This window comes from Haliotis cracherodii, unplaced genomic scaffold, assembly GCF_022045235.1.
Source record: "Haliotis cracherodii isolate W230 unplaced genomic scaffold, xgHalCrac1.p SCAF_5, whole genome shotgun sequence".
In the NCBI taxonomy this organism is placed as follows: Eukaryota; Metazoa; Mollusca; class Gastropoda; order Lepetellida; family Haliotidae; genus Haliotis; species Haliotis cracherodii.
Genome location: NW_027266308.1, coordinates 1,392,981 through 1,414,796, shown reverse-complemented (window position 1 = coordinate 1,414,796; position 21,816 = coordinate 1,392,981). Strand labels below are relative to the sequence as shown.

Genomic DNA, 21,816 nt, shown 5'->3' with positions numbered 1-21,816 from the left:
CAGCGGCCGGATCCGGGACCGGCTAGATGTAAGTCGACAGCTGGCATTTCTGAGATGTGGCGAACAGATTGATGTTTGGGGTGTCGATCGTTTGACAAAGTACGGTGAAGATCTCTGGGTGGAGCTTGCATTCGGTTGAAGCCAACTTGTCCTGACACTGATTTTGGTTGCACATTTGTGGCCGGCCAGAAGTTGGTTTATCAAACTCCGAAACATCGCCAGAGACAATCCCGTGGAACTTCCGGCATGGCCCAACCTTCTGCTCCACTCACACAGTCGGTTGCCACACCCAAGCCCTGCTCGGTTTCGTCTGCACGCCTGGCACATCTGCAGAAAGCCCTAGGAGCCAAGGGCTATTCGACTAGAGCGGCCAAGGCGATTGCTTTCGCCCATCGTCCATCAACATGGGGACTGTAGGATGATAAATAGTCCTCGTTCCAGGCATTCTGCTCTGACAAGCACCAGGATCCGATGACAGCGTCATAAAAGACTCTACCATCTCCACGTACTTATCAGCTCCGTTCTTGCCATCCCGTACGACCAGAGTTAAAAAATTCAAATCCAAATATATTTTACATTTGTATACTTGTATATTTGTATATGACGTCTAATTGCCCCCCTTTGCTCCGCTGCCTCCCCACAAAGTTTCCGATGTTATGTTAAAGCAGTTATGTGCTTTGACGTGACGTCATGACTTCCGGGTCAAGTGCCGACTGTGTGGGAGGGAGCGGTGCTTCCTGGACAGATGGAAACAACTTTCTTCAGCAGCTGGATCTCACACAGTTCGTCTCTCTGTCAAAGACAGCAGTAAATGCAATACCGAGTAATGTAGGATAAGTATACAAATGTAACAAATATTTAGATTTTACCAAATTTATACGACCCCTGACTCATACACTGAAGCACCCGCTGCCCCTGCTCACTCTGATGTGATTTGCACTTGGAAGACAAAATAATGACTGCAGTGTTCACGCCGGCTTTTGAAACTGCCAGTCCTTGGGGACTGGCAATTTAAAAAATTTCCAGTCCCCCCTTATTTTTGCCAGTCCCAACTTTCAACAAATAAAAGAAAATTTGAAAATGATTTGGTTTCAATTCTTTCAACATAATGTTCAGTGCAAAGATGTCATCTCAGAAGTAACTTAGTTAGGTCTATACGTCATTCACACTAACTTCAGTCACAATTTTCTCTTCTTCTTTCAGACAAAGTCGCTACAAATGGATATTTAACCTAGAAATAGACAAGGGGAAACCCTGATGGTAACAGACAAGCTGACTTTGTTTGAGAAATGTAGTTATTGAATATCACCGATGTTGTGTTCAACAGCAACGATTTCTAAGGTACTTCATTTGCCGGTCCACAGGGACTGGCAGTCACCCGAATTACCGGTCCAAGCCTAATTTTACCAGTAAAAAACGGGAACGCTGTAATGAGTGATGTGTCATACTGGTTGGTCTTATGGTTCCAGTGCCTCACGTGAGAGCAGTGCGTTTTGGTGAAATGTTTTCTTTTCACTGGGGTTTCAGTAATTAGTATGATGCAAGATAAGTATTAATGACACTTTTATCATGAAAACTTCATAATGATACAGAGTTGCACTGGAAATATTGTATTTTTCAGTGCATATATTCTAGTTTTGTTATCCTGATGACTAAACAAGTCGTCAAATAACTCGAAGACTTCCTGGCACTGCACATCAGCTTAAAAGAAAATGCCAAATTTTCTTATTTTTCTTTAATGGTCTCAGTCTCAAGCAGGAAGTGTTTCTACTTGAACCTATTCACCACTATTAGTAACTACATAAGCGTGGGACCCGTGAAGATCCGGGGAGGAATAGGTCTTCAGCAACCCATGCTTGTCGTAAAAGGCGACTAACGGGATCGGGTGGTCAGGCTCGCTGACTTGGTTGATGCATGTCATCGATCCCAATTGCGTGAATCGATGCTCATGATATTGATCACTGGATTGTCTGGTCCAGACTTGATTATTTACGGACCGCCGTCATATAGCTGGAATATTGCTGAGTGCGGCGTAAAACAACAAACCAACCAACCAACCAAAATAAGAGTGGCTACATCTTTTCACACCTGTGAAAATCCAGGTTAGAATTGATCTTCAGCAACCCACGCTTGTTGTAAGAGGCGACTAAAAGGATCACTGACTTGGTTGATGCATGTCATCGTATCCCTAAATGCTCACGATCTCAGTCACTGGATTGTCTGGTCCAGACTTGATAATTTACAGACCTGGTCATATAGCTGCAATATTGCCGAGTGCGGCGTTAAACAAACAAACAAACAAACAAAATATGATTTCAGAAAGTGGGAGTTGAATGTCAAATGAGAGAGATTTGTCAATGGGAATCATATGTGATCCACTTTCAGCCATGACAGCAGTGCAATGGAGACGGAGCGAAGTGAGGAGGTTATCTCCCCTGATGTTAACTGGAGCCATGTGGCTGGTCTGTTCCAGCCAATCTCAAGCTGTGTGCAGTGTGTATTGGAAGACATCAGAGACAATTATCAGTTCAAGGTACATGTGTCTTGCTAACTGATACCTGTTTTCCATATATAATATACTTCAATATGTACCAAAGTTAATAATGTGCCAAACATGCTTTGGAAGGCTTAAGAAAATAAAAGACATTTTTTTCAGAGCTTTTTGAAAATATAATGCAGGAGGGCGGTTTTTTTTTTTTTCTTTATTTTCAAGCTAGTAGGTATCCAAATAAACAGTTGTGTACCATCAACCTGAGAAAAGGGCCTCCCTATATAAACAAGCACACAAACTCCTATTGCCACCATGACCATAACACAAGATGCGCAGTAAAGCAGTGCACATGTAAAGGGAAGTAACTGCGTGCTATATTGGATCTTATTGCTTTTAAGTATTAGGATTTTTTTTGGAAAAAAACCAAAATGTGTGGCAGACTTGATGATGCGGGTGGTGCCTGACAACAAAGACTATTATGTTTTTTATCCTTAGCATGATATATTTTCGAAAAAGATCAAACGTATCGTATAAGGTAACATTTTAGCATTGTATGAAACTGATCCACCTGAGTCATATAGTCATAAAGTAAAAACAAACATTCATTTTCAGAAATGTGATCTTCAGTTTGGAACATCTTGTGTCAACTTCCTTGCAACATTCTACCAACAGGTGCAGAAACAGGTGATATAACTACCCAGATCAACTACCTTGTTCGAAACACTGATAGGAGTAGAGGGGTAGAAACAGGTGGTGCATCTACCCAGATCAACTACCTTGTTCGAAACACTGATAGGGGTAGAGGGGTAGAAACAGGTGGTGCATGTACCCAGTTTGTATATTTTCCGGTCCGAGTACCCTGGATTAAATCACCCACAACGGTCAATGTGTGAAGTGCATTTTGTGTCTGTGTGTCCCATGTCATTACATTGTTAAATGTTGCAAAAGTTCCATTCTGGGATTGTGTTGGTTGAGGAGGGGAGGGTGTGATTGGTTGAAGCAGTGTAGAGAGACTACATAGATGGCGCCAGTGACCCGTGAAGATCCGGGGTAGAAAAGGTCTTCAGCAACCAATGCTTGCCGTAAAAGGCAACTATGCTTGTCGTAAGAGGCGACTAACGGGATCAGGTGGTCAGACTCTCTGACTTGGTTGATGCGTGTCATCGATCCCAATTGCGTGGATCGATGCTCATGATATTAATCACTGGCCGTCATATAGCTGGAATATTGCTGATTGTGGCATTAAACAACAATTCAAAACCAAACTATTCCAGTTGGAGTACACACAAGGAATGGTATCGCTGTTAAGTTACAGCTGACTGGGCTGTCAAATAAAGATGCTGCAGTTTAGGTTTGATGGTGAATTCTTTGGTCAAGATGTATACCTTTTATAATTTTAACCTGTTTAGACCAACTATACTATTCAAATGAAGTTTATGTAAAAATATATAGCTTTGATAATTTTAACATATTCAGACCAACTATACTACTCAAAAGAAGTTAAGGTAATCCATAATAATATGGAAGAATTTCTGAGTGGTATGAGTCATCATGAGGTAATGCATCAGCCGCTGACTGCTGTCTGTGTTTCTTCAAGGCTTCGTACAGTCCCGTCGAGTGTCTACAGGAAGTGGAGGAGTTCTGCTGCAAGAGTCTTCTCCCTTGCTGGAAGTCTCTTGGTTTGAAAACAATTCTCAGAGACTTAAGGTAATGTTGCTATGTGTGAAGCAAGTGTTGACACCCACAGATCTATCAATAGGAATTAGTCTCACTAAACTTCACATTCTGTCTGTAGGGCTCAGTAATTTGTGCCAGTACTCTACCTCAAGTACATCTTTGCCAAAATACAACATTGTGGCTGTCATCACCCTATGACTTGTTAGTGCGTGGTCAGGTGTTGTAAAGGTTGTGTTCACTTGTTAGTTTGTGTTCACTTGTTAGTTTGTGTTCACAAGTTAGTTTGTGTTCACATGTTAGTTTGTGTTCACTTGTTAGTTTGTGTTCACTTGTTAGTTTGTGTTCAAATGTTAGTTTGTGTTCACTTGTTAGTTTGTGTTCACTTGTTAGTTTGTGTTCACATGTTAGTTTGTGTTCAAATGTTAGTTTGCGTTCACTTGTTAGTTGGTGTTCACTTGTTAGTTTGTGTTCACATGTTAGTTTGTGTTCACTTGTTAGTTTGTGTTGACATGTTAGTTTGTGTTCACTTGTTAGTTTGTGTTGACATGTTAGATTGTGTTCACATGTTAGTTTGTGTTCACTTGTTAGTTGGTGTTCACTTGTTAGTTTGTGTTCACTTGTTAGTTTGTGTTGACATGTTAGTTTGTGTTCACTTGTTAGTTTGTGTTTGCATGTTAGTTTGTGTTCACTTGTTAGTTTGTGTTCACATGTTAGTTTGTGTTCACATGTTAGTTTGTGTTCACTTGTTAGTTTGTGTTCAAATGTTAGTTTGTGTTCACATGTTAGTTTGTGTTCACATGTTAGTTTGTGTTCACTTGTTAGTTTGTGTTCACTTGTTAGTTGGTGTTCACTTGTTAGTTTGTGTTCACTTGTTAGTTTGTGGTTAGGTTTGGTGACTTGATTTATCACATGTTGACCGTGCTTTCGATTTGATATTATTGGAACATTTTATTCAGGCAACGATAACCATTCAACATATATTGTGATGATTTATATTACCATGGTAGTTTGTAGAGGAAGGAGTTTCATGTAATGTTGAGTCGACTGTTCCAGCGGCTCCAGTGCTATGTTGTTACCAGCTGGGGTATTCAGATTACAGTCAGAGTGTACGCTTCTCAAACATGTTGGGGACCACCCTATTCTATCAAATTACTACAGTTAATCTGTCATGCCATGACAACCCTCTCTTCAGTGGGGGTGAAACGATACAGCAAGGTAACGATACAATTTGTATTGCGACATGCATGTTTATGTCAAATCACGTAGAAAAGTCTAATAAATACTTAAGAATAGGTTCAAAAGGAAAAGCTAGCTTCAGGCACATTTTCGTAGCTGTTATTGTTAGTTGTGCACTTGAAACACGAATTACAACACATTTTGTAATGACAAATGCAGCATCTCGTCGTGCTTGACAAACAACAAAGATCTCAGACCAATGCTTGCTGTTTCAGCCAGCACTCCAACCTCCTTTCCCCACCTGAATCTGCCAGCCAGGAGGTAGCCCCATGTCTGGTGGAGCTACTTGCCTCCCACCCTGACGAGGACTTCACTGTTCCGGTCCTCAGATCCCACTCTCCGTACGGCTTCCTCACAGCCCTGCTCAGACTCCTACACATTCTGTGTCAGCTACACAAGGGCATCATTTACAAGGTGAGTGCCCCTCAGACTTTTCTTTACATTTGATTCAGACCTGGAAGATTCGGGGTAGAACAGATCTTCAGCAACCTATGCTTGCTGTAAAAGGCGACTATGCTTGTCGTAAGAGGCGACCAACAGGATCGGGTGGTCAGGCTCGCTGACTTGGTTGGTTGATGCATGTCAACGTATCACAATTGCGTGAATCAATGCTCATGATGTCAATCACTGGATTGTCTGGTCCAGACTCGATTGTTTACAGTCATCATATAGCTTGAATATTGCAGTGGCGTTAAACAACAAACAAACAAACAAACATTTGATTCAAGATGTCTTGGCATCACACTCTTTGTGTGATAACCCTAATTTTCTGATGAATCTGATTGTTAATGATGACCTAATAATAAGGGGACCGCCTCCGTGGTCTAGTGGTAGAGCATCCGCCCGGAGAGTGGAAGGTCCGGGGTTCGATCCCCGACCGCATCATACCAAAAGACGTTGAAAGATGGTACTTGTTGTTACCCTGTCTGGCGCTCAGCATTAAGGGGCTAAAACAAGGACTGGTCGGCTCAGAGTCGTATACTGTGTCTGAGTGGGGTATTCATGTTAAACTGTGGCATGGTATCTCAGTGTGCTAACACTATAAATCGGCATCAGTCCGGACTAGTACAAGTAGCCACACAAACACACACACGTACATGCACGTCGCTGTATAAGTGCAATAATCTTGGTCGTGACGTTAAACCCCATTTCATCTCACCTCACCTAATAATAAGGAGTGTTGCCAGTTCATACAAGGGACAGCTACAACAGACATTCTCCCCAAAAACTGCTCAGTAACTGTTTCCATGGATGATGCCATGAATTGGGTCGCTCATGTTCATTTAAATTATTTCTAGTCTTACAATCAAACAAGATGGCAGCCATATTAGTAATTTAGGCCATTTAAACATGTATCCCTCTCTGCTTTGTTTCAATGATAGCTGTTCATGTGTTGGTTGCAGATACTGGTAGATGTGATCCAGGACGAGGACTTGATGAGTTACATGAAGAAGGTGTCTCGCAACAAACCATCCTGCTTGGTGGACAACTATTTCACACGACATGAGAACTACCTCCAGTACTACTTCCTGAAGCTGGCAGCACTCAAGGTTGGTCCATTAGTCTGGACTTTTACAAGCAGCTGTGCATGCAAGCACACTTGATATATAAGTGTTATGATCTTGAATGAGACCTTAGAGCCCATTTCACCTCCTACTGGTATGAACAATCTTCTGAGGCAAGTGAGCTAACTGACTTTAAAAGTCCAGTTCCCACCCTTGCCGAACTAGGCTAGAATTTCTGGGCTCTATCGTAGCGCCACCAGTGGCTCTTACGAGTTGTTTCCCTTCTAAGCCTTTCCTATGGACCAATCAGATATCACCTCTTGTATCACTTGGATTCGCTTCAAACACAACTGCAGCGCCCAGTCAAGATGATCTGATCAATAATCAAGATCTAGTATTGTGATAAAATGGATCTTACATTGCGAATTGCATCAAATCATGTGAGCACCTAGATTAAAAACATGAAAAGATTTGGAAAATATCTTTTGATGCCAATTTGGCAGTGCACATGCTTTACAAATCCTGCAATCGACTAAAATCTGCATGACAGTTTACAAACCAGATTTCGATTTTGTAACATGATCTTGATTGGTCTATGCATAGCCTCGTTAGTCCAGCCAAAATCTAACTCCATAATACCAGCCTAGTTCCTCAAGGGTGGAAACTTTATTTTTAAAGTCGGTTAACTCCCTGGCCTCAGGAAGATGGGTATCAGCATGCATGGAACAAGAGTGTTCTGTGAGTTTTAAGCTGATACACAAGCACCAGTCCCATCAGTAACATGTTACTCTGTGTAGGAGAATACCATACAGTGGTCTGTAGTGAGCAGTGAGTACCATACAGTGGTCTGTAGTGAGCAGTCAATACCATACAGTGGTCTGTAGTGAGCAGTCAATACCATACAGTGGTCTGTAGTGAGCAGTCAATACCATACAGTGGTCTGTAGTGAGCAGTCAATACCATACAGTGGTCTGTAGTGAGCAGTGAACACCATACAGTGGTCTGTAGTGAGCAGTCAATACCATACAGTGGTCTGTAGTGAGTAGTGAACACCATTCAGTGGTCTGTAGTGAGCAGTCAATACCATACAGTGGTCTGTAGTGAGCAGTCAATACCATACAGTGGTCTGTAGTGAGCAGTGAATACCATACCGTGGTCTGTAGTGAGTAGTGAATACCATACAGTGGTCTGTAGTGAGCAGTCAATACCGTACAGTGGTCTGTAGTGAGCAGTGAATACCATACAGTGGTCTGAAGTGAGCAGTGAATACCATACAGTGGTCTGTAGTGAGCAGTGAATACCATACAGTGGTCTGTAGTGAGCAGTGAATACCATACAGTGATCTGTAGTGAGCAGTCAATACCATACAGTGGTCTGTAGTGAGCAGTGAACACCAAACAGTGGTCTGTAGTGAGTAGTGAATACCATACAGTGATCTGTAGTGAGCAGTGAATACCATACAGTGGTCTGTAGTGAGCAGTGAATACCATACAGTGGTCTGTAGTGAGCTGTGAACACCGTACAGTGGTCTATAGTGAGCAGTGAACACCATACAGTGATCTGTAGTGAGCAGTGAACACCATACAGTGGTCTGTAGTGAGCAGTGAACACCATACAGTGATATGTAGTGAGCAGTGAACACCATACAGTGATATGTAGTGAGCAGTGAACACCATACAGTGATATGTAGTGAGCAGTGAACACCATACAGTGGTCTGTAGTGAGCAGTGAACACCATACAGTGGTCTGTTGTGAGCAGTGAATACCATACAGTGGTCTGTAGTGAGCTGTGAACACCGTACAGTGGTCTATAGTGAGCAGTGAACACCATACAGTGATCTGTAGTGAGCAGTGAACACCATACAGTGGTCTGTAGTGAGCAGTGAACACCATACAGTGATCTGTAGTGAGCAGTGAACACCATACAGTGATCTGTAGTGAGCAGTGAACACCATACAGTGATATGTAGTGAGCAGTGAACACAATACAGTGATATGTAGTGAGCAGTGAACACCATACAGTGATATGTAGTGAGCAGTGAACACCATACAGTGATATGTAGTGAGCAGTGAACACCATACAGTGGTCTGTAGTGAGCAGTGAACACCATACAGTGGTCTGTTGTGAGCAGTGAACACCATACAGTGGTCTGTAGTGAGCAGTGAACATCATACACTGGTCTGTAATGAGCAGTGTTTTCTGTGTCATTAAAGTCATCCATGATTTTGGTTGAATGAAGCAAAGAATAAAGATTGATCAAAGTCATTCTCTGAATATAATGTTTCACTTCGAGTACATTTTCCTTGCAGCCTGGCCCTGGCATGTCCGTCCTCCATCGCTGTAGCCTTCACCTTCTCAGTCGACTGCCGGACGGGGACGAGTACCTGGCCTTTGACCTTATCTCGACCACCATCTTCAGTCCTGACTTCTTACCGTAAGTGGCTGTTCTCTCTGCTCTTGGAAGGATGTAAAGTACATGTCTTCCAACTTTCATATGTGCTCAGCCGCACTTTACAATATTATTGCCCTGGTCTATGGATCAGTGCCCTCTCGAATTTTGTTCTCGGCTCCCTTGGGAGTATACACATCAGGCTGAAAGTTAACAGTCACTTTACCATCTCAACCTACCAGGGACCCATTCCCTGCTGTGGCTAAAGTCCAGTTGACTCTGTTGGGGCGTTATGACTAAAGTCTGGTTGACTCTGTTGGGGCGTTATGACTGAAGTCCGGTTGACTCAGTTGGGACATAATGGCTAAAGTCTGGTTGAGTCAGTTGGGGCGTTATGGCTAAAGTCAGGTTGAATCAGTTGGGGCGTTATGGCTAAAGTTCAGTTGACTCTGTTGGGGCGTTATGACTTAAGTCCAGTTGACTCTGTTGGGGCGTTATGGCTAAAGTTCAGTTGACTCAGTTGGGGAGTGACTAAAGTCCTGTTGACTCTGTTGGGGCATTATGTCTAAAGTTCAGTTGACTCAGTTGGGGTGTTATGACTAAAGTCCTGTTGACTCTGTTGGGGCGTTATGGCTAAAGTTCAGTTGACTCAGTTGGGGTGTTATGACTAAAGTCCAGTTGTCTCTGTTTGGGCGTTATGTCTAAAGTCCAGTTGACTCTGTTGGGGCGTTATGGCTAAAGTCCGGTTGACTCAGTTGGGGCGTTATGGCTAAAGTTCAGTTGACTCAGTTGGGGTGTTATGACTAAAGTCCTGTTGACTCTGTTGGGGCATTATGTCTAAAGTCCAGTTGACTCAGTTGGGGTGTTATGACTAAAGTCCAGTTGACTCTGTTGGGGCGTTATGGCTAAAGTCCGGTTGACTCAGTTGGGGCGTTATGGCTAAAGTTCAGTTGACTCAGTTGGGGTGTTATGACTAAAGTCCTGTTGACTCTGTTGGGGCATTATGTCTAAAGTCCAGTTGACTCAGTTGGGGTGTTATGACTAAAGTCCAGTTGACTCTGTTGGGGCGTTATGGCTAAAGTCCGGTTGACTCAGTTGGGGCGTTATGGCTAAAGTTCAGTTGACTCTGTTGGGGCGTTTTGATTTAAGTCCAGTTGTCTCTGTTGGGGCATTATGTCTAAAGTCCAGTTGACTCAGTTGGGGCGTTATGACTAAAGTTCAGTTGACTCTGTTGGGGCATTATGTCTAAAGTCTAGTTGACTCAGTTGGTGCGTTATGTCTAAAGTCCGGTTGACTCAGTTGGGGTGTTATGTCTAAAGTTCAGTTGACTCTGTTGGGGCGTAATGACTAAAGTCCGGTTGACTCAGTTGGGGCGTTATGGCTAAAGTCCAGTTGACTCTGTTGGGGCGTTATGGCTAAAGTCCAGTTGACTCAGTTGGGGCGTTATGGCTAAAGTCCAGTTGACTCTGTTGGGGCGTTATGGCTAAAGTCCAGTTGACTCAGTTGGGGCGTTATGGCTAAAGTCCAGTTGACTCAGTTGGGGCGTTATGTCTAAAGTCCAGTTGACTCTGTTGGGGCGTTATGGCTAAAGTCCAGTTGACTCAGTTGGGGCGTTATGGCTAAAGTCCAGTTGACTCTGTTGGGGCGTTATGGCTAAAGTCCAGTTGACTCTGTTGGGGCGTCATGACTAAAGTCCAGTTGACTCAGTTGGGGCGTTATGGCCAAAGTCCAGTTGACTCAGTTGGGGCGTTATGTCTAAAGTCCAGTTGACTCTGTTGGGGCGTTATGGCTAAAGTCCAGTTGACTCAGTTGGGGCGTTATGGCTAAAGTCCAGTTGACTCTGTTGGGGCGTTATGGCTAAAGTCCAGTTGACTCAGTTGGGGCGTTATGGCTAAAGTCCAGTTGACTCTGTTGGGGCGTCATGACTAAAGTCCAGTTGACTCAGTTGGGGCGTTATGGCCAAAGTCCAGTTGACTCTGTTGGGGCGTAATGACTAAAGTCCGGTTGACTCAGTTGGGGCGTTATGTCTAAAGTCCAGTTGACTCTGTTGGGGCGTTATGGCTATCTGTTGGGGCGTTATGGCTAAAGTCCAGTTGACTCAGTTGGGGCGTTATGGCTAAAGTCCAGTTGACTCTGTTGGGGCGTTATGGCTAAAGTCCAGTTGACTCTGTTGGGGCGTCATGACTAAAGTCCAGTTGACTCAGTTGGGGCGTTATGGCCAAAGTCCAGTTGACTCTGTTGGGGCGTTATGACTAAAGTCCAGTTGACTCTGTTAGAGCATTAGGGCTAAAGTTCACTTGACTCTGTTGGGGCGTTATTATTGAAGCTGATTGTTGACATTTCAGAGATGGGAAGGAAGACGGACTGGCCTGTGAGGATCTGGAAGAGATGAAGCTGGGTGAAACGTCCCAGCTGAAGAGTGCAACACAAAGGGAGATAACTGCCAGTCGCAGACAACTCCTGCATGAGGTGTACACCAGATTGCCAGGCATCCGAGCCACCTATCTCACAGCCTTCTCTGCCAGTCAGCAGGCAGTCACCGCATCAAAGTATGGTCAAAATAAGATTCCAATCAGTTTTTAATTGACATGCAGTGTTCAAAACTAATCTTTGTTGTCAAGGTTGACCTAAACAAGTAGACAGGCCGTGGCCATTTGTCATAGTGAGTGAGTGAGTGAATGATTGAGTATGGTTTTATGCATTATTCCTACAATATCACAGCGGGGGACACCAGAAATTGGCTTCACTCATTGTACCCATGTCATGAATCGATCCCAGGGTTTTGGCGTGACGAGTGAATCCTTTAACCACTAGGCTGCTCGACCACCTCCCATTGGTCATATGCAGCCATTGGACATCACATAACGTAGCATTCTTTGGTCCTCGGTATCGATTGAAAAAAAATAGCGGACTACATGAAATAAAATTGCTCTTGACAAAATTAACATTAGCAGTTTCTTGAAATTTTTTTTGTTCAAAACAAAATTTGGAGTTGTAGTCATGTCTCTATGTTTATTTGCATTCATAACCTCCTGGGTGTTACGCATGCGCATCTTTAACCAAATATGGAACTGGTTTGTACCACTTTTTATGGGCTGCCGCCTGCTGGCTAAAAAACAGGTCCTTGTCCTAACCCTGATGATCAATGTAGACTTTTGGTGTCCCAGGATTAAAATACTATCCGCATACCTCACTGATCAAACCATGTAGATTTAGGTGTTCGGTAAATGCATACTTTAATTGGACATTGTTCTGTAGGTACACTGTTTAATGTTACTGCGATGTTTTCCTGAACACAGGAACCGCCTAGCCTACAACACAGCTCACACGGACCGCCTGATGACCAGCAGCTCGGGGGGAGGTGTGCTGCCTCGCGACTGGATGTACCTGCCCCTTATCCAGCTCTATGTGAAAGCTTCAACTCCGTAAGTACTACCACAGCAGTTGAGTTAGCCTCGCATCTATGGTGGTGTTCGTTAGTGTGTGGTTGAGTTGGTCTGGCATGTCCCCTAAATACCAGGCTGATGTCTGTCAGTACTGCCACAGTGGTAGAGTTGGTCTGGTATGTCCCCCTAAATACCAGGGTGGTGTCTGTCAGTACTGCCACAGTGGTAGAGTTGGTCTGGTATGTCCCCCTAAATACCAGGATGATGTCTGTCAGTACTGCCACAGTGGTAGAGTTGGTCTGGTATGTCCCCTAAATACCAGGGTGGTGTCTGTCAGTACTGCCGGTGGTAGAGCTGGTCTGGTATGTCCCCTAAATACCAGGATGATGTCTGTCAGTATGGCCACAGTGGTAGAGTTGGTCTGGCATGTCCCCTAAATACCAGGATGATGTCTGTCAGTACTGCCACAGTGGTAGAGTTGGTCTGGTATGTCCCCTAAATACCAGGATGATGTCTGTCAGTACTGGCACAGTGGTAGAGTTGGTCTGGTATGTCCCCTAAATACCAGGGTGGTGTCTGTCAGTATTGCCACAGTGGTAGGCCTGGTCTGGTATGTCCCCTAAATACCAGGATGATGTCTGTCAATACTACCACAGCGGTAGAGTTGGCATCGGATCTACCTTTAATACCATGGTGGTGTTTGTTAGTGTATGGTAGAGTTGGTCTGGCATCTCCCCTAAATACGTGACTTTGTAAGACTGTAACTCGTGTGTATTGCAGAGGCTCGTGGATTCAGGACAGCGTGCCACCCCACCTGGTCAGCATGGCCTCTGATGTGCTGTACTGGGTGTATGTGCTGGAGTGTTGGCGTCCCCACATACTGGGCGTGGTCTCCACCACCCTCAAGGTCACCAGGGTCATGTGTGCCTTCATGGCTGGTAAGATGATGCTCGCGTATTCCTCATTATATTTCCTTTTGTTTTTCGAAATGTTTATTCTCATTTCTTAATTGCTTGTTATTTAACCTGTGAGGATTACGGGTAAGGATATAGGTCCCTACCCTGGTCATAAGAGGCGGTCTGTTAGCCTAGTGGTTAAAGCGTTCACTCGTCAGGCCGAAGACCTGGGTTCGATTTCCGACATAGGTACAATGTGTGAAGCCCATTTCTGGTGTGCCCCGCCGTGATATTGCTGGAATATTGCTAAAATCACTCACTCACTCACTCACTCACTCACCTAGTAGAGTGGAGACCAAACGGATCGGTGACTTGGATGATTGAGTGTTGTCGTATCCCATCTCTGTGGATTGATGCTCATGATGTCAGTCACTGGATTGTCTGGTCCTGACTTGATTATTTACTGATTTCACACAGATGGAATAGTGCAGACTGTGTCGCTTAACAAACAAACAAACACAATTTATCATATAAACTGCAGGAGAGTGGGCACATTGGATGAATGAAAACATAGCACTAGTGTGGCCTAGTGGTTTAAACATTGGACCCATGGACCCGAGTTTGATTCCCCACATGGATACAATGTGAGAAGATCTTTCCTGGTGTCCCCCATCTTGAATATTGCTGACTCTCCGGGTTGAATAGGCCTTCAGCAACCCATGCTTGCCGAAAAAAGCGACTATGCGTATCGTAATAGGCAACTAGCATGATCGAGTGGTCAGACTCGCTGACTTGGTTGATGCATGTCATCATATCCTAATGTCATAAATTGATGCTCATGACGTCAGTCACTGGATTGTCTAGTACAGACTTGATTATTTACAAACCGCCGTCATATAGCTGGAATATTGCTGAGATGCATAATCATCAGTAAGCAAGCGAGACCACCCGATCACCCAATCCCGAAAAACACAGTCGCCTCTTATGACAAGCATGGGTTGCTGAAGATTCTACCAGATCTTCACGGGTCTATATTACTGTGGTTCCTGTGTAAAGGCTGATGTTGTGTTCCATGTTCCGCAGGTAATGACTTGTTCCTGGACAGGTGTGTAAGCAGCTACCTGGCCGCGCTGCTGCAGGAGTACACCAAGCCCGCAGCTCTTGACCGCCTCGACTTCACCGAGAATATACCCGGTCTCTCCTCCTTCTACGACTTGTAAGTTGACGTAATGTTGGTTGCCATGGTGACTAGCATCTGATAGAGATCATGTCCCTTGTCTGCTACTTGCACCAACACCCCACTTGATTTGTGGAAAAAGTGCTAAAGAAAATTGCCAATTATTTTGTGTTTAGCTGATAATCTGAGTTTATGTTGATGTTGTGAGATGGAGGGTAGTGTGCATGGTTTACAAGTTGACTTAATGGATCGGGTGGTCAGGTGTTTGACTTGACTGGTGATGACTTATCATTATAACCTTATGTCTCACGTCTCCACAGGCTGGCGATGAGAATGAAAATGATGTGGCAGGGGTAGTCATGTGATCAGATCATGTAGGTCGCTATGCAAGGGATTACACTGTGTGACCCATTTGTTTGGGTGGTGACCATGGTGATGCTGGGATGTGTTCGGGTGAATTGTTTTTAGAATCTGTAAACTTTTGTCCCACATATAATCGAAAGAAGGAGAAATGTAGTGTGGGATTGGATAAGTTTAAAAATATGGCTTTAATAATTTCTTTAGATTCTACATATTATAATTTCCAGGATTTGAATTTGGACACAAACATTTTTTAGTGAGTGAGTATGGTTTTACGTGGCTTTTAGCAATATTCCAACAATATCTCATTTTGGAATAAGATGACATCAGGATACAGAGGATGACTTCCATGATAACTGAACTTGGCCACAACCACAATCCTTGTTTTTCCCCTTATTGGCCAAAATGGGGCCATTGGTCGCCCAGTCGTCTAAGGCACCGCAATTCGCTGTGCAGAGTTGCATCCCTTGGGCACGCCAGAAACCTATGATTGTGGGTTTGAATCCCGGTTCGCCCCGATTATGTTTCTAGGTTTGTCAGCACCATACCCATGCTGGTGGGTTTCACCGAAGTGGTAAACGTCTGAGACCTGCATCACTTCGGGCTTTCCTCCCACACATTAAGCTAACACGCTGCCATATAACTGGAATACTGTTAAAAGCGGTGTTAAACCCAACTCACTCACTATTGGCCTAAATGGCGAGCGCCAGGCAGGGAAACAGCAACGTCCATCATGCACCAAATTCTTGACAAGAAATATAAAGTTCCTGTGAATATAGTAATTATAAAATCTTACTGTACAGTACGCTACATCATTTCATTACTTTACAGGACCCTCATATTTTCTGAAAGGACCCTTGAAATTAGTAACTGGGGGTTCTCTGGATCCCTAGTTTTGTAGGTCAAGGTAAAAACCCTGCATCTGTCCGGTTAGGTCAAGACCCTGTCCTTCAATATCCAGCAAGATGCGCCGGCAGTATGGCTCGGTGCAATGGATTTTGTGAGTCTGGGATGACTAGCATAGGACCTGTGAAGATCCAGGGGAGAATAGTTCTTCTGCAACACATGCTTGCCATAAAAGGCGACTATGCTTGTTGTAAGAGGCAACTAATGGGATCGGGTGGTCAGGCTTGCTGGCTTGGTTGATGCATGTCATTGATCCCAATTGCGTGGATCAATGCTCAAATGTCAATCACTGGATTGTCTGGTCCAGAGTCAATTACTGTATTCGACGTAATAAGCGCCCAGGGCGCTCTCAAAATTTCGTGGTTTATGCTGGCAGCCTGAAATGTTTATGTACGACAAATATATTTTTCCAGAATGAAATTCCCCATTATTGAGGGTGCATATCACTCACGAGTGTGTATTATACGCGAATAAATAAGTCTTGTATACACTGATCAATTGGAAAGGGTGCTAATTGGGATTGTTCACTAGCCAATATATTAGCAAATATTCCTGTGGGCGCTTATTAGAGCGGGGCGCTTATTACTTCGAATACGGTATTTACAGACCGCCACATATAGCTGGAATATTGCTGAGTGGGGTGTAAAACAACAAGCAAACAAACTAGCATGGTGAGCTTCATTGGCGCCTGTTGCATCTTGCAGATTCAGTGAGCTGCTTCAGCAGTATGAGTCGGTGTCGTTCGGGGACTCGCTATTTGCCTGCTACGTCCTGCTGCCACTACAGAGGAGACACGGTGTTCAGATGCGGAGGTTGGTGTGGGGGGAGAAGGCTGCGGTGCTGAGGACGTTCATGGTGCCACTTAAACAGGTAGAGTTTGTTGTCGGGTTAAACATCTCAAGTAAAAACCAAACAAGATAAGACATGACAAGACCATTTAGTATCCAAATCTGGCTCCTACAGGAGATATCGCTTGGTTGAGTTCAAGTGATATCTACATTGTAGATATCGCTGCAATGTAAATGCATCACAATGCTTTGCAGACCATTGTGCACCATTGGTAACCATGAAATCACAATCAAATGACATCACTGATGGCCATGCTACTGAAGCTGTTAGCAGTACTTTTTACACTTAGACACTACTTATTACTGTCTACACACTGAAAAAGTTGGAAGAATGATGTTGGATGATAAATAAAATCTCACCCTTGTGTCTTTTGATATCAAATATATCAACACTCGTAAAAAAAAAAAAAATTCCACTCGTGTTGATATATTTGTTATCAAAAGACACGAGGGTGAGATTCTCTATTTATCAGAAGTTGTGACAAGGTTGAATAAGAGCCTGCTGTAAGAATCAAATGTTTAAGTTCTGGGAATCATTTATTGGTAAGATAATTATAAGTCCACTTTGCTTTTTTGTATTCACAAGTTTGGACTTTCTGACATCAAGGACACAAATATGGCTTAAATGAGTGAAGATGGCAGATATTTTAAACTACAAGAGATTTTCTAACGATGAGCAAGTTTGTGACCCAAGATGAATTTGTACCATGTTTCTGCTTATTTTATCTCGGAGTCAGTATACTGTGACTGAGTGGGGTATACATGTTAAACTGCGGCATGGCATCTCAGTGGGCTAGCACTATAAATCGGCATCAGTCCGGACTAGTACAAGCAGCCACACACACACGTGCATGCACGTCGCTATATAAGTGCAATAATCTTGGACGCGACGTTAAACCCAATTTCACCTCACCTCACTCTTATGTTATCTGTATGTGTAGGAGAAACTATGTCTTTGAGGGATTACTTGAGATTGTAAACCCTCACATTCGGGAACGTCCCGAGCGGGCCTAGTAATCTCGAGGAGACATGGTTTGTCAAACTTATAAACCGACTCATCGCATAGACGTTTTTAATTAAATAACTGTAATAAAAACTCTCAAATGTATAACCAGTATCGGAGATGAAATATCGTCTGCAGTCGTGAACTTGGTTCAATGAAACCAGTGACATCATCACATGGGTTTCGCAACGGTGCGAAATCTGCATATGCGTCTCGCAATGGCACGAAATCTGCACGTGCGTCTCGTAGGCTGTTCGTAGTTTGTGTTCTATCAAGGGTTTACAATGATTGTAATCCCTCCTTCGAGGTGTTACCACAATTTCAAAAAAAACATATCGAGTTACACAAACAGCCAGTAGGTTTATAAATCGTAAGAAAGCCAGTTTTTGTCAGAGACTTTCTAATGTTCACATGTTAGAAAAATGTTTCCTGAAAAAATCCCAATTAGCCTTTTTGACCATCTAGGTACCTTATCTTAGTTGCCAAATATGCAATTGATGGAATCAAAAAAGTCTGATTTTCCTTCCTGGAAACACATCTGATACATTTCTTAAATTATACAGATGTTTTGGGCCTTGATTTTTGTCCTTTGGAAAGCTGTTATCACATAGTATTGTTTTGGACAGAGTTGTTGTAAAGTAGACAACTTCTTTACTACTGGAAAGGTGACGTTTCGGTATAGATCCTTATACCATTGTCAAGCAAGACTGTTTTGTTTGACAATGGGATAAGGGTCTATACCGAAACATCGCCTTATAAAGAAATTGTTATCCATAAATTGTTTCTACTTTGTCATCCGCCAACTTCTTAGTAATGGCTATCAAACAGTTCAGAGTTGTTGTAATCTTGATCTGATATGATATGATTTTCACCTCAGCACAAGGATCTTATTGTGTGGCACATCGTCTTTTCTCTTTTAATTTACAATATGAACAAATCGTGTTATAATTATCAACATACTCTTAACGTGTCGAGCTCATCTCATTTAGCGGCTTCTGATTTTCTGCTCTTACTGTTTCAGGTTGTAATACCGATTGAGAGGTTCCTGGAACCTGATGAGAGTGACCTCCCCTTGCTACATCTGTATTTCCAGTGTCTGATTTCACAGACTGTACGGCCGATGTGGGCACCAATCATGTACCTGACCGCTGTACACCACGTCAACCGATTTCTCTACTACCAGGCTGATCGGCACCATCAAGGAACCAGGGATAAGATGTGGCGTCAGTTAATGGCATGTAAACAGGAGGTTAGAATTAATGTTTTGTTGCTCGATATGATTTTTTGCCAGTTTGTGGTATATTGTCTTTCAACAGTTTAGATTGTGTGATAAACTATGTAGTGGGAATGGAACAGTGAAAATGAATGCAAAGACCAAACACTTGGTTTAAAATGAACTGGAAAAAGAATCGACACCCAGTGTTCCATGTTAGTGAAGGACAGAATCCCCAATACCCATGGCCCAGTATTCTGAGGCAGAATGGAATCCCCAGTTCCCCATGTTGTCTCCCCTGTGCGGATTCTAGGCAGAATGGAATCCCCAGTACCCCTTGTTGTCTTCCCTGTGGGGATTCTTGGCAGAACGGAATCCCCAGTACCTCATGCTGTCTTCCCTGTGGGGATTCTAGCCAGAGTGGAATCCCCAGTACCCCTTGTTGTCTTCCCTGTGGGGATTCTTGGCAGAACGGAATCCCCAGTACCTCATGCTGTCTTCCCTGTGGGGAATCTAGCCAGAGTGGAATCCCCAGTACCCCTTGTTGTCTTCCCTATGGGGATTCTTGGCAGAACGGAATCCCCAGTATGTCATGCTGTCTTCCCTGTGGGGATTCTAACCAGAGTGGAATCCCCAGTACCCCTTGTTGTCTTCCCGGTGGGGATTCTTGGCAGAACGGAATCCCCAGTACCTCATGCTGTCTTCCCTGTGGGGATTCTAGCCAGCGCATAATCCGCAGTACCCCTTGTTGTCTTCCCTATGGGGATTCTTGGCAGAGCGGAATCCCCAGTACCCAATACTTTTCTACCTAGCATTGTTTTTGATATTTTGGTTTGATTCCAGGAAGTGAAACATCATGTCCTGTACTACAAGATGGCAGATGTAGAACAAGAGTATGGCATGACATTCTACACAGAGCTTCCAACCATCAGACAGAATGTCGTAGATGGACACACGCCGGATGTCCAACACAGGTGACGTGATGGTACACTTGCAACTTGGAGCCATCAGACAGACTGTACTTGAAAGATTTATGCCGGACATCTGGCACGGGTGAAGTGACACTCCACTCACAACTTAGAGCCATCAGACAGACGGTAGTTGACAGATTTATGTCAGACGTCCAACACAGGTGACGTGACACTCCACTCGCAACTTGGAGCCATCAGACAGATTGTTGTTGAAAGTTATATGCCAGACATCTAGTATTGGGGCTGTTCCACACACAGTTGCCCCAGCTACCCCGATCAGACCAGTTGTGGACAGCACAGGCGCAAGCAGGAAGGAAGTATGTTGGGGAGTGTCTGCATATTAGTGAGGACCTGAAGTGTACCAGAATTTCGGTGTGTGAAGTTTGCAGTGAAGATCAGAAACACTGCTGAAGTAACGAACAGTTTCCATTCACTGAGCCAGACAGTTCCAAGAGCACAACAGAATTCCACACATTCCATGCATTGTTCCAACTCACTGATGACGACTACCGAATATCCCTGTCTATAAAGTGACCCTGCCTACAAGGCGACCCCCCCTGTACAAGCCTTCAAATGCTAATTCATATACCCAATCTATAAGCGAATTGGAATGAAGCACGTCACCAGAGCATACAAAATCACAACATTTGCAATAAAAATGTGCTTGTCTTCTGCTGAAATTGTTTTATATCATATCCCTTCAGCGAAATTCAGGTAAACAAACAGTGATAACAATTAATCCTGGTCAATGCAAATTTCAAATTTGTGATAAAACATCATTAGACATGATCATTTACCAATTAAATTGTATTTGATGTTCTGCTAGATATTGTTTCATATGCAGATATTAAGATTACCGTGTGATAATGTCTTCTAGTAGTTCCCACACCCCTACTAGACACCACACCACTACCAGACACCAGACCCGTGAAGATCCGGGTTAGAAAAGGTCTCCAGCAACCCAAGCTTGCAGTAAAAGCCGAATATGCTTGTCGCTAGAGGCGACTAACGGGATTGGGTGTTCACGCTCACTGATTCATGTCATAGTATCCCAATTGTGTGGATTGATGCTAATGATGTCAATCACTGGATTGTCTGATCCAGACTAAATTATTTACAGACTGCATCATATAGCTGGAATATTGCTGAGTGTGGCGTTAAACAACAAACAAACAAACAATACCAGACACCACATTAAGTCATGCTGTAATGTTGATGCTCTGCTCAGAGCTACATGAGTTATCAGGATACTCAATAGGGTTTTACTGGTTGTAATATGTTGTGTCCAGGCATACAAACCTCTTCTCCTGTTGGAGGCGAAACTATATAGTTGTTTGAATCAGTAAATTTATCAAAGTTTAGGAACCACATCATGTACATTTCTATTTTGGTTAAAATTGCACTCAAAGTTCAGAGGTTGATTTTCTTGAATCTCCATCTGTTACAAACTTAAAGACTAGTTTAGGGAAAGGATTGATTGCAATTTTGTTGCATACATCAATTTTCCAAGATAAATGAGTTCAAGAAAGAGAGACAGGTCATGAAATGAGAGAGAAAGCAGCATAACATTAGTAGGAACTGATGAAATGTCCAAGTGAAAGTGCGGACATACCACGCTCTGTAATTAGCTTTCAAAACAAGCCTTTGTTGTTGTTGTCTAATATGTAGACATCTACCTTCTATCCGATCTATCTAATGATGCTTAGCAGCTAGACGGCTACATCAGGAAGCAGTCTGCTGTAACTAAAACATCCCTCA

The 21,816-nt window shown here is 43.4% G+C and overlaps 1 protein-coding gene across 1 annotated transcript in view; it reads left to right on the top strand.

The window, feature by feature from the left end:
- LOC139442228 (RNA polymerase II-associated protein 1-like) overlaps positions 1-20,922 on the top strand; it is a 49,139-nt gene extending 28,217 nt beyond the window's left edge. Inside the window, 14 exon segments of the mRNA XM_071223009.1 lie at positions 2,386-2,533; positions 3,104-3,175; positions 4,089-4,198; positions 5,620-5,818; positions 6,808-6,954; positions 9,219-9,343; positions 11,644-11,847; positions 12,598-12,723; positions 13,465-13,622; positions 14,664-14,796; positions 16,728-16,893; positions 18,896-19,123; positions 19,931-20,066; positions 20,903-20,922. Of these exon segments, the coding sequence (XP_071079110.1) occupies positions 2,386-2,533; positions 3,104-3,175; positions 4,089-4,198; positions 5,620-5,818; positions 6,808-6,954; positions 9,219-9,343; positions 11,644-11,847; positions 12,598-12,723; positions 13,465-13,622; positions 14,664-14,796; positions 16,728-16,893; positions 18,896-19,123; positions 19,931-20,066; positions 20,903-20,922 (1,972 nt within the window).
- Positions 20,923-21,816: the final 894 nt, after the last annotated feature.